The sequence below is a fragment of the Trichechus manatus genome, unplaced genomic scaffold, assembly GCF_000243295.1.
Source record: "Trichechus manatus latirostris isolate Lorelei unplaced genomic scaffold, TriManLat1.0 scaffold00141, whole genome shotgun sequence".
Classification (NCBI taxonomy): Eukaryota; Metazoa; Chordata; class Mammalia; order Sirenia; family Trichechidae; genus Trichechus; species Trichechus manatus.
This window is the reverse complement of record NW_004444077.1, coordinates 1937690-1953403: the sequence shown is the minus strand read 5'-3', so window position 1 is coordinate 1953403 and position 15714 is coordinate 1937690. Positions and strand designations below refer to the sequence as shown.

At 37.9% G+C, this 15714-nt stretch overlaps 1 protein-coding gene across 6 annotated transcripts in view; it reads left to right on the top strand.

Moving 5' to 3' along the window:
- The first annotated feature begins 263 nt into the window (after positions 1-263).
- Positions 264-15714, top strand: part of CEP57 (centrosomal protein 57) — a 46743-nt gene continuing 31292 nt past the window's right edge. For 3 of the 6 annotated variants that reach the window (XR_002825498.1, XM_023739826.1, XM_023739827.1), the window contains exon 1: positions 12366-14018. Coding sequence is in view for 5 of the 6 variants with exons in the window: in XM_023739826.1 (XP_023595594.1) it covers positions 13793-14018 (226 nt within the window). In the remaining variant the exon portion in view is untranslated. Of the gene's footprint in view, positions 580-692; positions 960-12365; positions 14019-15714 lie in introns of those variants that run through there. The other 3 variants (XM_023739829.1, XM_004385544.2, XM_023739828.1) reach the window with 3 other exon arrangements.

The following is a 15714-nucleotide window of genomic DNA, read 5'->3' as shown; positions in this document are numbered from 1 at the left end:
GAGAGGCGTCCCCACGTCAAGCTGACGCTCTCTGGTGTTTAACCCAAAGGAACTGAGTTTTGAACTTCAGATTCGTTTTTATTTTATTTCAGTCGTTCAGTTTAATCGACACTGGAGACAACAAACTCCTCACCCACATTTTCTCCTCAAGTCCCGCCCCTTTGTAAAACCTCAGAGCTGTCTAGTCGCCCGCAATGTCATAGGCCCCCGGCAGTCTTAGTTACGCGCTACCTTGTGACGTCACCAGGGGAAGAGGTGGATTCTCGTCTACGGAAGGCGTCAGCTTTCTTGATTGGCTATTCAAGACATCCGTCAGGACGTGTTGTCGTTTCGGCGTGCGTTCTGAGCGTCTGTCTCCCTGTGGGGTGTGTGTGATAGGGTTTCTATACCCGGCACCAGTACTCCTGCCCCTTCCATCAGGGGTTCGGTTTGAGGTCGCCCCTGGTGGGCGACTCTCGAATCTTTAGTGAAAGCACAAGAACCCCGACCGCCCCCGGAGCTGCGGAGGCCTGCAGGGCAGGCTGAAAGATGGCGGCGGCAGCGGCGTCGGTCCCTGCAACTTCTGGTTCTCAGTTGTCGGTAAGAAGCGGTTTGCATTCGAATGGGCTCCAGGTCGATCCTGGCTCCTCTTCGCTTTTCCTCACGCTTCAGGGCGCTCACTTCCCAGCTTCTCACGCCATCCTAGGGGACGGCGGGGGGCGCCTAGATCGCTCGGTGCTACCCCAGCTTCCTCTGCTCCACTGTCAGGGCTTGCACCCTTTGGTTTGGCTTTCAGTGAAAGAAGTCTGGCCCGTCTCTAACGCTTTCCCCATTCACCCTTCGGCCTAGCCGCCGAGGTTACCGAATATTGCCAGGACTCGGCTGGGATGATTGTACCCACTCCCTGGCCTGCGAAAAGCGTATAGCTCCTTTGGTCACGTGGGTGTAACGGCCGCGTCTTGGAAACTTGCCGAGACCAGGTAGGCTTGCCAGTCTGATTAATAGATAGCTCTTAACGAGTAGTCCGTAGTTTCTTAAGTGCATTCTAGTTGTTGGTATGCTGTTTCCATTGCTTCCGTTGCTGACGCCCTTCCATCCTCCTGGTAACTTGGTTCTGTGATCATGGTAGTCAGAAGCGCGCGCTCCCCAACTCCCGGCGGATTTCTCCGCTGCAACGTGTAACTGCGGTTTGTCACGTGCTTTTTGTTGTAGATATTTTAATACACTTTTTAAAAATCTTGTTCGGAGATGGAGAGACTGGCGGCAGGGGAAGCTGACCCTAAACATTGTTTTTGTCTCCACTGGGGCCAACAGTTCAATCACTAATATTAGTCGAATTGGAGTGAGGAACGCTTAGTGTCTTGGGGACTGCCACATTGGGAAGAGAAAGGAAGTAAATGTTACAAGGCTTTGGGTTAGAGCCGTTATCTCTTCTTCAGTAAATGCTGAGTGCCTGGCATACTATTAGGCTTTAAGACTATACAGGTAAGTAGGATAGAGTCCCTACTCTGAAGGAGCAAAGCACTGAAGAGAAACTGCACGTAATTGGATGATTGTTACACAGTACGGTTTTAAGTGCTACCATATCCATATTAGAATCATCTAGGCAGGAGTGATTAGCAGTGCGTGGTTAGGTGAGAGAAGAAGATGGACCTGCCTGAAGGAACTGTAAGTGCTTGCCACAAGAATAGGAGAGGAAGGAGAAAAAGTCATCTCAAGCATATGACAAAATTTAATAGTGCTTTCAGTAAACTTGAAATCATTTGGAAAGAGGAGAGATAGTGTGGAGGTAGAGTTGGGCGAGATGAATTGGAAAAATAGATAAAAGTATGATTTTTGGAAGACCTTGTATGGAATCTGGGGCAGAAAAGGGATACAGAGGCGAGAAGACTGAAGAAAATATCAGAGTAAAGTAATAATGTCACAGAAGCTGAGGAAGAAAGAGTTGAAGCATACTAAGAGCAGAGTCACCTTGAGGAAGTCACAGGTTTCCTTAGTTTCAGCTTTTTTTGGTGATTCAGAGTTGCGAGGAGGCGGGAAGTAACCTTCAGGATTTCAGCAGAATGGGGATAACAAGTTTGCAGGGTGGTCAGGGGAGATTAGAAGAAAGAATGAATGAAACAATTGGAGTTCATTCAGGAATTATATCAATAAAAGAAAAAATAAAAGTAAAAAACTATTAGACTGTTAGAGGTGTCAGTAGATGGATGAGATTTTATGTATAAGAGTTGAGATTAATTTAAACTTAATTAGCTGAAAAGGACTTTTGCTGCTTTTAAAACTTAGTAGTTGGGGGCCGAAGGAGTATTCTTAGAAATTTTGATTTGAGCTGCTCTCTGCCAAGAGCACCCATGGGTGGTGGTATTGGAATGTGGTCAACCCTTAGTCCTTATGTAGCCATGATAAGTACCCCAAAGAGTTTAATATGAAAGCATATATATATTTTTTGTGCAAACTCAGCTTTAAGTGGATTCTAACTATTAAGAGTCAACTAGGATCCTTTACAAACTAAATTATAATAATCTCTGCTAACTTAACCTGCTACGTCAAAATGTCTGATTTGGCAGCCACTATGTCACAACACAAAAGTGACCAAATGTAGTCTATTTCTCAGTGTCCCCTCAGAAGTAAGGTGCATCTCTGCATCTCCAACATGGCCTACAGAATTTTTTTTTTTTTTTAAAGCACTTTCGCTTAATATAGACACAGCATAAAATACTACAACATGAATTCAGAAGGCCTCTCATACTCAGATTTCATAGTTGTGAGCATTGAGCAGCATGGTACTAGCTATAGTAAATGGAGATGCTTTTACCAGGCAAGGACCTTTAACAGGTGGATTTCACAAACAAGGCAATGTTTAGGAAGCAGCTACCCTGTAAACCTCAAATGTGATCAACACTGAAGTAAGTATAGGCTTGAATTGGTCTTTTTAAGTATTTGTTGAAGGCAAGGGCAGCAGTAAGAGTAGCAGCAACATAGTATTTATTGAGTGATTACTATGTATCACTCACTAGTGGAGAAGGCAGGTAAACAACTATGATTGCAGATAAATTAATGCTAAAGTACAGGCAGCAGGGTGTTGAAACACAATATCTGTTCTTTTTTTATTTTCTCAACTACCACGGTTAACACCCGTATGTCACTTTATATTTGAATTAGTAAGCTAGCCTTGTATTTGGTTTCCCTGGCTTTACCCGAATCCTTTAACCAACCTACACAGTAACTTCATATTAATTTTCCTTAAACTGCTAAAAATGAATATATTACAGATTTTTAAATATTAAATATATATGATTTATTTTAGAAATTAATAGAATGAATACCTTCATGCCCGTTTTTTGCATCTTCCTGGTTCTGTCTCTCACTCACTCTCACACACAAAATCACTACCATAAATTTGAAGATTATGATAATATCTAATACATAGTTTTATAAGGAGTTCTGGTGACAACAGTGGTTAAGGTGCTCAGCTGCTAACCAAAAAGGTCAGTCTGCTTCAGTAATGATTTACAGCTTTGGAAACCCTCTGGGACAGTTTTACTCTGTCCTGTAGGGTCCTTATGAGTCAGAATTGACTCAAAAGCATTAGGTTTGGTTTGCTTTGCTTTGGATATAGTTCTATATGGCAGGTGTTGTTTTAAGCATTTTTCGTATATTAACTCATTTAATTTTTGCAGTAATCTTTTGAGGTTGATGTTAGTTCTTTTCATATTTTGGGTGAGCAAAATGAGGTACAGAAAGGTTAAGTCAAGGTTACACAGCTAGTAAATGACAGAGCCTAGATTTGAACTCAGGCAGTTTGGCTATGGGATCCCCCCTTGTACCCATGACTTTTTTCTGTCTAATTATTTCCGTGTATAGATATATTCCTTCCTCTTTTTTAAAAAATTTTTTTGTAAGCTAAATTATATTGTTTACATTCTGTGGCTTGTGTTTTTTTTAAACATTAACTTTTTGAGACTCATTTATGTTGATATATGTAAGTTATTCATGTAACTTATTCTTTCATTTATGCTTTTGTATAGGATGGTATCTTGATGGACTTTGGGGTTTTAGATTTTTTTGCTAACTATTATAAACAATGTTATTCTGATCATCCTTGCATATAAATCATGGCACATGTGCAAAATTTTCTTTAGAATAGCAGTTCTAAAAGTGTGGTCTCAGGATCTTTAGGGTTCATGAGACTGTCTTAGAGGCTCCACAAGATCTTTTTCTTATCCAAGCACATATCTGGGATACTGTCTTAGTCATCTAGTGCTGCTATAACAGAAATACCACAAGTGGATGGCTTTAACAAAGAGAAATTTATTGTCTTACAGTCAGTAGGCTAGAAGTCCAAATTCAGGGTGCCAGCTTCAGGAGAAGGCTTTCCCTCTCTGTTGACTCTGGGGGAAGATCCTTGTCATCAATCTTCCCCTGGTCAGGAAGCTTCTCAGTGCAGGGACCATGGGTCCAAAGGATGCACTATTCTCCTGGCTCTTGTTTCTTGGTGGTATGAGGTCCCCCTGTCTCTCTGCTTGCTTCTCTCCTTTATATCTCAAAAGAGATTGATTTAGGCACAGTCTAATCTTGTAGATTGAGTCCTGCCTCATTAACAGCATAGAGCTAGGATTTGCAGTACCTAAGAAATCACATCAGATGACAAAATGGTGGACAGTCACACAATACTGGGAACCATGGACTAGCCAAGTTGACACACATTTTTGGGGACACAATTCAATCTATGACAGATACCAAGTATTCTTCATATATATCAACCAAAGCAATGTATCCCATGAAAATACTAATGCCAACCTCAAAAATTTGTTGTGAGAATAACCATGAATACAGAAGCAGATATGAGAATCCAGCTGCCTTCTTTTGAAGCCAGTCTTAAAGCGATTTGCAAAAATGTAAAACATGCCACTCTTTTCATTAAATTTTTGGTTGGTACATTTTTTTCTAAAATGTTATTGATGTTAACATGTCATGGATTTATTATTTTAAATTAATTATTAAATATCTAAAAACTCTCAGCTTTAATTTTTAATGTGGTAAACATCAAGATACAAATTTTGGGGGTCTTCAGTGATTTTTAAGTGTATAAAAGGGTCCTGAGATCAGAAATTTGAGAGGGGCAGCTCTAGAACAGTGACTTCAAACTGCACATTTGGCTGTGGGTTACAACTCAGCATACTGTTCATTATGGAATGTATTTAGTGGCTCAGGCCGTATCATTTGTTAAAAAGGGAGAAGGAAAAGAGAAAACAGTTCAGTGAATATACTTGCAAATGAAATTGCTGGGTCATAGCGTATGTGTATCTTCAGCTTTACTTGGTAATGCAAAATCATTTTTTTATTAATGTTTTATTGTGTTTTTGGAGAACGTTTGCATAGCAAATTGGATTTCCATTTAAAAATTTCTATATATGTGTTCAGGGCCATTGGTTACATTTTCCACATTGTGTCAACATTCTCATTATTTCAGCTCTAGTTGTTCTGTTTCCATTAATCTAGCTTCCCCGTACCCCTGACCTTCTTATCTTTGCTTTAGGGTAAATGTTGACCGTTTGATCTCATATAGATGTTTTGTTTTGTTTTGTTTTTTTTACGGCGCACGGTACTCATGAGTAATTGTTATTTAGTTGAAAGGTGACCTCCAGGAGTGGTTTCAGTTAGAAGTTTAAAGGGTTTCTCAGGGCAATAGTCTTGGGGGCTTCTCTAGCCTCTACCACTTGATTAAGTTTGAACTTTTCATAAGAATTTGAATTTTGTCCTACAATTTTCTCCCATTCTGTCCGGGACCATCTATTGTGTCCATGATCAGAACGGTCAGTAGTGGTAGCCGGGCACCGTATAGTTCTTCTGTCTCAGGATAGATGAGGCCGTGGTGGTTTGTTTAGGTAATTAGTCCTATAGATTAGTTTCTTCTTTGAGTCTTTGGTTTCCTTCTTTCTCTTTTGTTCCAGAAGATTAGAGACCAATATTTGTACATAAGATGGCTGCTCATAAGCTTTTAAGACCCCCGATGCTACTTACCAAACTAGGATGTAGAACATAAACTTCATGGACCATGTTGTGCCAATTGACTGAGTTTTCCCACGAGACTATGGTCCTAAGCCTTCAAACCCAGTAAACCAATGCTGCAAGGTGTCTGGTTGTGTCTGTGAAGTATCCATGACGGTGCCTTCTGTGTGCTTTATTATATAGATGAATATATGTGCAATACACAGAAGCATATATGCATATGCCTACAGATACCTGTATACATGCACGTGTATACAAACATATACTTTCCTGTACACATGCATGTGTATCTACGTATGTAATCACTCACGTAGTTTTTTGTTGTTACTGCTGTTGTTGCAAAATTGTATATGTTATAGCATTTACCAATAATCTCCCTTATTCTTGTGTACTTCTTAATGTCACCGTTAACCTTGGTCAAGTTGTGCATATTTGGTATTGCCTTTCCCATCACCAAAAATAATAAGTGTCTACTGTCTAGAGAATGATTTCCCCCTCCCTCCCCCTCCCATCTCTGGTAACCACCAAAGAATGCTGATTTCTGTGTGTATACCTGTTTTTGTCTTTTTATAAAAGTGGGATCATACAGTATTTGTTCTTTTTTGATTGGCTTATTTTGCTTAGCATACTGTCCTCCAGATCCATCCATGTTACGTTTCATAAACTCATCATTATTCTTTACAGCTGTGTAGTATTCCATTGTATGTATAGATCACATTTTGTTTATCCGTTTGTCTGTTTATGGGCCTTTAGGTTTGTCCATCTTTTTGCTATTTTGAGTAATGCAGCAATGAACAAAGGTGTGCATATGTCTATTCGTGTCACTGCTATTAGATTTCTAGAGTATATACCTAGGAGTGGGATTGCTGGATCATAGGGTATTTTCTATTTCTAGCTTTATGTGGAAGCACCATACCATTTTCCATAGTGGTTGTACCATTTTACAAACCCACCAGCCGTGGGTAAAGGTTCCAGTCTCCCCACAACCTTGCCAGATTTGTTACTTTTTTTTTTTTTTTTTTTTTAATCAATGCCATTTTTGCAGGGGTGAGAAGGTATCTCATTGCGGTTTTGATTTGCATCTTTAATGACTAATGATATCGAGCATCTTTTCATGTGTTTGTTGGCCACTTGAATGTCCTCTTTGGTGAGGTGTCTGTTCATGTCTTTCACTGGTTTTTTAATTGGATTGTTTGTTTTTTTGTTCTTGAGTTGTTGAAGTTTTCCATATGTTTTAGACATTAGATCCTTATCAGATATGTCATTTCCAAAGTTTTTTTCCCAGCCTGTAGGTTCTGTTTTGATGAAGTGTTTTGATGAACATAAGTATTTCATTTTTAGGAGGTCCCAGTTATCTGTTTTCTTTTGCACTTACATTTGTGGTTGTGTTTGGTAGCTAAATTGTTTTTCAAAGAGATTGTACCAATTTACATTCCCACCAGCAGTTCCCTTTATTCTGTATTCTCTTTGTTGTTGTTGGGTGCCATGGAGTTGAGTCTGACTTATAGCGACCTCATATAACAAAGTAGAACTGCCCCATAGGGTTCTCTTGGCTGTAATCTTTACAGTAGCAGATGACCAGGTCTTTCTCCTGTTGCGCCATCCCCAAACTCATTGCCTTCGAGTTGATTCCAACTCATAACGACCCTATAGTACAGAGTAAAGTTGCCCCTTCGGGTTTCCAAGGAGTGGCTAGCGAGTTTGAACTGCCGGCCTTTTGGTTAGCAGCCTAGTGCTTAGCCACTGTGCCACCGGGACTTCCTTATATCCTCTTTCACAGATGATATTGTCTCACTTTTACATTTTTGCTAGTGGTTGTTGGGGTGTGAAGCAGTATCCTTTCTGTTCCTAATTTGTGTTTCCCTGATCATTGGTGAGGTTGCACTTTTTTTTTCCAATACATTTACTGGTTGTGTGTGTGTTTTCCTGTGAAATGCCTGTTCATGTCTTTTGCCTGTTTTTCAGATAGGTTGTCTTTTCTTATTTATTGATATTCTTTATGTATTCCGGATGTTAATCTTTGGTCTGTTAGGGGTATTTCAAGTATACTAGTTTGTAGCTTGTTTTGTGTGTGTGCATGTGCACGCATGCGTGCACTGTCTTCTATTTAATAGAATTTCTTAATTTTAATGTAGTAAAATTATTAATTTCCTTTTTCTGATTAGTGCTTTTTTGTTTCTTATTTTAAGACGTTCTCCCTTATCTCCAAGGCCTTAATGATATTTTTCTTCATTCTACAAATTTTAAAGTTGGGGCCCTTTGAATCCTTATTTACTTGAAATCAATTTGTGTGGTGTGAGATAGATAGCCAATTTAATGTTTTTACTTATGATGAACAATCATCCCAGAACTACTTGTTGAAAATTCATTGTTTCCCCAATGGAGACAATTCCAGCTCTGTCAATATATTAATTTTCCCCTATGTTTATGGCTGTGTTACTGGGCTCTTTGCCCCATTCTTTTATTTGTCTGTCCCTATGTTAATACTTAATATTATCAGTCAGAACAAGTCCAGGGGCTGACTGTGGAACAAACCATCAATTGCTCATATGCAAGTTTAAGTTGAAACTGAAGAAAATTAGATTAAGTCCATGAGAGCCAAAGTACAACTTTGAGTATATCCCACCTGAATTTAGAGACCATCTGAAGAATAGATTTGACACGTTGAATACTAATGACCGAAGACCAGACAAGTTGTGGAATGACATCAAGGACATTGTACATGAAGAAAGCAAGAGGTCATTAAAAAGACAGGGAAAAAAAAAGAAGACCAAAATAGGTGTCAGAAGAGATTCTGAAACTTGCTTTTGAATGTCGAGTAGCTAAAGCGAAAGGAAGAAATGATGAAATAAAAGAGCTAAACAGAAGATTTCAAAGGGTGGCTTGAGAAGACAAAGTAAAGTGGTATGATGACATGTGCAAAGACCTAGAGATGGAAAACCAAAAGGGAAGAACACACTTGGCGTTTCTCAAGCCGAAAGAGCTGAAGAAAAAATTCAAGCCTCGAGTTGCAATATTGAAGGATTCTATGGGGAAAATATTAAACAACATGGGCAGCATCAAAAGAAGATGGAAGGAATACACAGAGTCACTGTACTAAAAAGAATTGGTCGATGTTCAGCCATTTCAGGAGGTGACATATGATCAGGAACTGATGGTACTGAAGGAAGAAATCCAAGCTGCACTGAAGGCATTGGTGAAAAACAAGACTCCAGGAATTGATGGAATACCCATTGAGATGTTTCAACAAACAGATGCAGCACTGAAAGTGCTCACTCATCTATGCAAAGAAATTTGGAAAACAGCTTCCTGGCCAACCAACTGGAAGAGATCCTATTTTCTGTTTAGACAGTTATCTGTGAAGTTTGGATCCCTCCTTTTCTATCTTAATATCTGTTATGTCTTGTTATCTTAATGTGCAGGTTAGGAACTGCAGTACAATGTTGACTGGAAGTTGTGACAAGTATATATTCTTGTCTTGTTCCTGATTTTAAAAGGAATGCTTTTAATTTTTTACCATTGAGTCTACATACCATGGGTTCTTTGTGCATGTTTTTAGTAGGGCAAGAAAATGTTCTATTTTTTTTTTTAATAATGGCTAAGTATTGAATTTTATTGGCTGCTTTTTTTTTTTTTTTTTTTTTTAACATTTAGATGATTGTATGTGATTTTTCACTCTGACTGAATGGATTACATTAAAAGATATTTTAAGTTCACCAAGTCTTGCATTCCTGGAATAACCTAGTTTGATCATATTGTTTTATCTTTTTTTGTAGTTGGGTATGGTTTTTTAAAATTTTTGTTTACGATTTTTAAATTTCTTTATGAAGAAGTAATGGCCTGTAATTTTTCTTTCTTACATTTTTCTTATCTGGTTTTGGTATCAAGGTTGCAGCAAAAAAATGAATGGTTTCCTCTTTATTTTCTTAAAGTGTGTGAATAAAGATTGAATTGTTACTTGAATGTTTTTTGAAAATCAAATTGATTCTTTAAAGTAATTGCATTGATTGTATTCCTACCTGCTCATAACTCTACATCATGTTCCTCCACCATTGGACCTTCACTTAGTTCTCCAATTTTTTTCCTACTGGTGTACACTAAGTTTTTTCAGCTAATAAGCTAATGTATTCATTATCCTGGAAACAACTGCTTTCCAATACCCATTTCTAGTTTGCCTGTCAGGATTCAGGTTAATCTATAAGGCCTAGTTATCGATTTCAGCCCTATCAAAAATCTTCTTGAGCTCCCTTATCTGAAGCAAAGTTCTGTTAAAATGCTTCTGAATTTAATTTGCATTTAGTCTCTGTTTTTAAAACCAACTTAGCATTTCCCACCTACTCTGTTGTATTTAAAATTTTATTTTTCTAAGTTCTAACCATGTTTCACATTCCATTTGAAAAGAAGGCAAATACATAACACATTAAAAAAAAATTGTTTACACTTAACCCTAATACTGTTATACACAGAGATGTTCAATGAGTATTTGAATTGTAAGTGTTCTTAGGTAGGACATTTGCCCTAACAACTAAAGTTACCAGGAAAGTTAGCCGTCAGGTTAAATATTTTGCCTTCAATCTTGAGAGTTTCTCCTGGAGTCATATCATTTTAATTGCAAAAATTTATTGACTGCTTGGAGTCATGGAGAGAGTGTTGGGTTAGGAGTTGGAAGACTTGGGCTCCTTGTTAGCTATGAGACCTTGAACAAGTGGCTTAAGTTTTCTTAGTCTCTGCTTTCACGTATAACGTGGTAATAATGTGTGCTATGTCTACTTCACCCGATTCTTGTGATAATTAAAGTAGAGGAAGAGGTGGCAACAATTATAAAAAATTATTTTGAAGGATTTTGTTATAAAAATTGAGAAATGAGGCAGGAGCTGGAGGGGGCCCTGAAGTCTAGGGAAGTTGTTTTTGTCTTTCTTTTCTTCTTCTTAATGGAGATACAAAAGATTTTATTGGGAGGGAGAAATAGATGGTAGAAAGCAGGAAAGGGGTTAATTATAGAAAGCAAGCCTTTGAGTAGGTAAATGGAGATAGCTCTGCTACTCAAAGCTCATTTGGTTTTTCAGGGGAGGGAAAGCAGAGTGTATGGGTACAGATGTAGGAGGACTGGTGAATTCTCTTTTGAGAACTGTTTAATTGCCAGTTAATCACACAGTTAATGTGATTTCCCTTGATTCTTTAGAGAAGGATTGGGCAAGTCACAACCTTTTTGAGTCTCCATTTTCTGTTTTGTAAAACAAGGAGAGTGTACTAGATGATTCCTGTGGTTCTTCCCAACTCTTAAAAATACCACTCCCTAACGCTTGTAATTTTTCTTCAGTTGCTTTCTGAATTGAAAAGACCTGGCAGTTAATAATTCTTTCCATTTTTAATTGGTAACTTTTTTTTGGTTGCTGCTTAGCATTTCTTAGTTTTAATTAATTTCAAAATAGTTCTTATAAGTCATTTTTGCAAAGCCATTTTATGTTGTCTTCTCTTTGCTTTTGGTTGATTTATGTATTTGTTCTTTTTGTTCTTTGCATCACACTGCTGGCAACAAATGAGTACATTAACCCAACACATTCACAGTGATAATGACTCACATTGGTTAAACCCTGATGTTCAAAATGAGATGGCTGACTTAGAAAATGTAGTACATTTAGAATTGCTTTTCCAAAAAAAATCTCATTATAACTTTCATTTTTATATACAAAGATTCTGCTTAATTTGTCGATTGACTAAACAGTATTTTGATGATACACAGGTGACAAATTTTGTTAAAGGACAGATTCTTGAACTGTTGATTTTATAAGTATCAGTCAATAAATTGAATGAAGATGGTTTGTTTATTCTGACAAATTATTATGCAGAGTACAATGTTCAGTTATTCTAATAAAATTGTTTTGAAAATTGTTAGTGAATCTAGGGGTGGTTTTTGTTTATAAAAACCCTAGGAGGCAGTTCTGCTGTGTCCTGTAGGGTTGCCATGAGTCAGAATCAATTCGAGGGCAATGAGTTTGTTTTTTTTATTATTATTATTTTGTTTATAAGGGGGAGCCTTGGTCGCACAGTGGTGAAAGTACTCAGCTGACAACCAGAAGCTTGGTGGTTTGAACCCACTAGCCGCTCTGTGGGAGAAAGATGTGGCAGTCTGCTTCTGTAATGATTTACAGCCTTGGAAACCCTGTGGGGCAATTCTAATCTGTCCTGTAGGGTCGCTATGAGTTGGAATTGAATCAGTGGAAGTGAGGTTTTTTTTTTTTTTGGTTTTGTGTTTGCTTACTTCCTACTATTCCATTGAATAGTAACTGTTAAATAATAAGATTCTGGTGGTGCAAACTGTTAGTGCACTCAGTTGTTACCAGAAGGTTGGTGGTTTGAGTCTACCCAGAGATGCCTGGTGATCTACTTCAGAAAAATCAGCTATTGAAAACTCTGTGGGAGCGAGCACAGTTCTACTCTGATACACATGAGTTGCCATGAGTCAAGATCTATTTAGTAGAAACTGGTTTCTGGGTTAAGGTTGTATATAACTAATGAAGATCTAGTTTCTTTGTGAATAATCATATTTAAAATTAAGCTATGCAATAATTTGTGATGTTTTGCAGGAACTTTGGCCATATTATATATTTTAAGAATTGAAAAATTCATCCTGTTTTCTAGCCCTCTCCAAAATCTAATGTCAAGTTGCCAAGTAATTTGAGAATTGGCGGATATTAGTCCTTCTTGTTGCATGTGAACGTTACGGTGGACTTAAACAATTTATTTTACTGAAGTACCCATCCCTCCCAAGGTCTTTGCCTCCTCCTTTAATTTTTTAGCCACAGTATGTGTTTTATATTTGCCTTAAGTCAACTGACAAATTGAATGGCTTTTTTTTAACACTAACGTACAGTCTTCAGTTTTTTATACAGTATGGAAATTTTGATGTCCTTTATTTATCCCAATAAGTTGTTTATTGGTTATTTTAAAAGCTTTATTGTTCCTTTGTACTTTTTTAGACACAGATTATTCTGGTGCTTTATAAATAGTCATAGTTCTCCAAAGGTAAGAAGTGAAAACCTAGTTTGCTATGGCCATTTGAAGAAGAAAAATGGATGTCTGCGAATTTTGAACGGTTGTTAGTCAATGTTCCACCTTAGCCTTCAGCTTATCCGTTACTTCCCCTACTGTAGGTCTGTCTACCAGCAGAAAGTTGCCCATAATCAGAACTCCAGTTAGCATCTCCTGGGTTGAAAATTATGTGGAACATAATCCTAAATTTGACAGAATCCCATTCATGACGGAATGGTATATATATGGAAATAAAGTTTTATATTTGAGTGTTTGATAAGCCTTAATGCTTTCTAATTGTGTCTTATATGCCTTTCTAATGAAATGTAAATTCTTTGAGTCAAGAACCATGTCTTATTTACTTTTCATATTCCACAGTTTTGGACATTTTATAAATATTCAGAAGGTATTTAGTTGGTAGGGGATAGATTAATTCAGTCATTTGTAGCAGTTTCTGATCTTGTAAAAAGACAATGTTTACTTTTCTGAATGTACATTTCACTGTATGTATTTTTAAAATTCAGTATATTGATCATGAGTACCATATTTCAGTATTTCTGTATAGCATTTGTATTCAAATTTTCTGGAAATTACTTGCTTTTTATAGTGTTCGCCTACATTTAGACATATATGAAACTCTTTAATAAAAAGTCATATTTAAAAAAGGAAAAGTAAGATTATATTTTACTGTGTATAGTAAGTGGGATCTATTTTTTTTTCTGTTGTCCCTCTCAGTGTAATATATGAACAGTCCAGTTCTTGGTCGTGAATGCATATATTTACTTGCTGTTTGTGGTTTAAATTTTTGAAAGATAATATCTATGTTTTCACTTTTCAGAACAACTTAGCTGAACCATCAAGGTCAAATGGAAATATGGTTCGCCATTCTTCATCTCCATATGTAGTATATCCACCCGATAAGCCTTTCCTTAATAGTGATATGCGACGCTCCCCAAATAAGCCTACGTTTGCCTACCCGGAAAGCAACAGCAGAGGTAACAGAGGCTAACAAAGTAGATGCTATTTTGTTTAGTCATTGGTTAAAATTTCATAATCGTGCCTTCCATTTGTTTTAATATTAGAGGGGAAAGCATATTTTTCCCTTTACTTCCTACTTTTAGCTCCCTCAAATATAATGCTTTTTTTGTGTTTCTTATCTTGATTGTTAACATCATCACCCACCACATCAGCAAGCTAAAATCCTTTGAATCACTGTAATTGGTTTGTCATCTCTGATATCAATCAGGAGCCAAGGCTTGTGTTTCTGCTTCTGAAATATCCCAAAGCCTACTGGTTCTCTCTCTTTTCATTCTCTTTGCTTTGGTCCACGCTCTCATCATCTTTTTCATAGATAATTTTATTGCGTAGATAATTGTTATAAATGCCTAACTTACATCTCTCTCCATGGTCTCCCTTTCTTCCCCAGTTAACAACATTCCTGCTATTTGTCATGTCTCCCACTTTAAAAAAAAAACAAAAAAACAGTTTCAGCACTTCCCCATGGCTTACATAATAAAGCCTTAGATTTTCCATAATCTGGACCCTGCCTGCTTTACCAGCTTCATCCCTGGCCCCACTTCCATTCTTTTTTACCCATACATCCTTCGCTGTAACTACTTTGAAATATATTTATTTTTGGAATTTGCCATGTGTGTTAGTTTTCTTGCTGCCATGACAAATTACCACAAACTTAGAATCTTAAGTGAACACTAATGTATTGTTTCATAGTTTCTATCGGTCAGAAGTACTTGTGGGCTTAGCTGCGTCCACTGCTTAGGGTCTCATAAGGCTGAAATGAAGGTATCAGCTGAGCTGTGTTCCTTACCAGAGGCTCTGGTGAAGAATCTGTTCCCAGGCTCACTCAGATTCATGGCCAGATTCAGTTCCTTGTGCTTGTAGGACTGAAGTCCCTGTTTCCTTCCTGGCTGTCCAAAACAAAACCCAGTGCCATTGAGTCAGTTCTGACCCGTTGCCGTCAGGGCCAATCATTGCTTCCAAAGATTGCCCACATTCTTTCTCATGCTTTCCTTAGGGTCCTGTAACTGTGGGTGAAGTCACTTTCATGTTTCAAATCTCTCTGATTTTTGCTGCAAATCTAACCACAGCTGGAGAAAATTGTTTTTGAGGACTCATGTGATTAGATTAGGCCTACTTGGATAATCAGGAATAATCTCCCTAAAGGTACATAAACTTAATACATGTGTAAAAAGTCTTTTTTGCCACGTAACATAAGATATTTACAGGTGTTAGGGATTAGGACATTGTCTTAGTCATCTAGTACTGCTGTAACAGAAATACCATAAGTGGATGGCTTTAACAAAGAGAAGTTTATTCTCTCACAGTCCAGTAGGCTACAAGTCCAAATTCAAGGCATCAGCTCCAGGGGAGGGCTTTCCCTCTCTGTTGGCTCTGGAGGAAGGTCCTTGTGATGCGTCAGTCCTCCCTTGGTCTGGGAGCATCTCAGCGCAGGAACCTCAGGTCCAAAGGACGCACTCTGCTTCTGGCACTGCTTTCTTGGTGGTGTGAGGTTCCCATGTGTCTCTGCTCTCTTCTCTCTTTTATATCTCAAAAGAGATTGGCTTAAGACACTATTCAGTCTTGTATACCTCATCAGTATAACTGCCGCTAATCCATCTTATTAGATCATAGTGATTGAATTTACAACACATAAGGAAATCACATCAGATTACA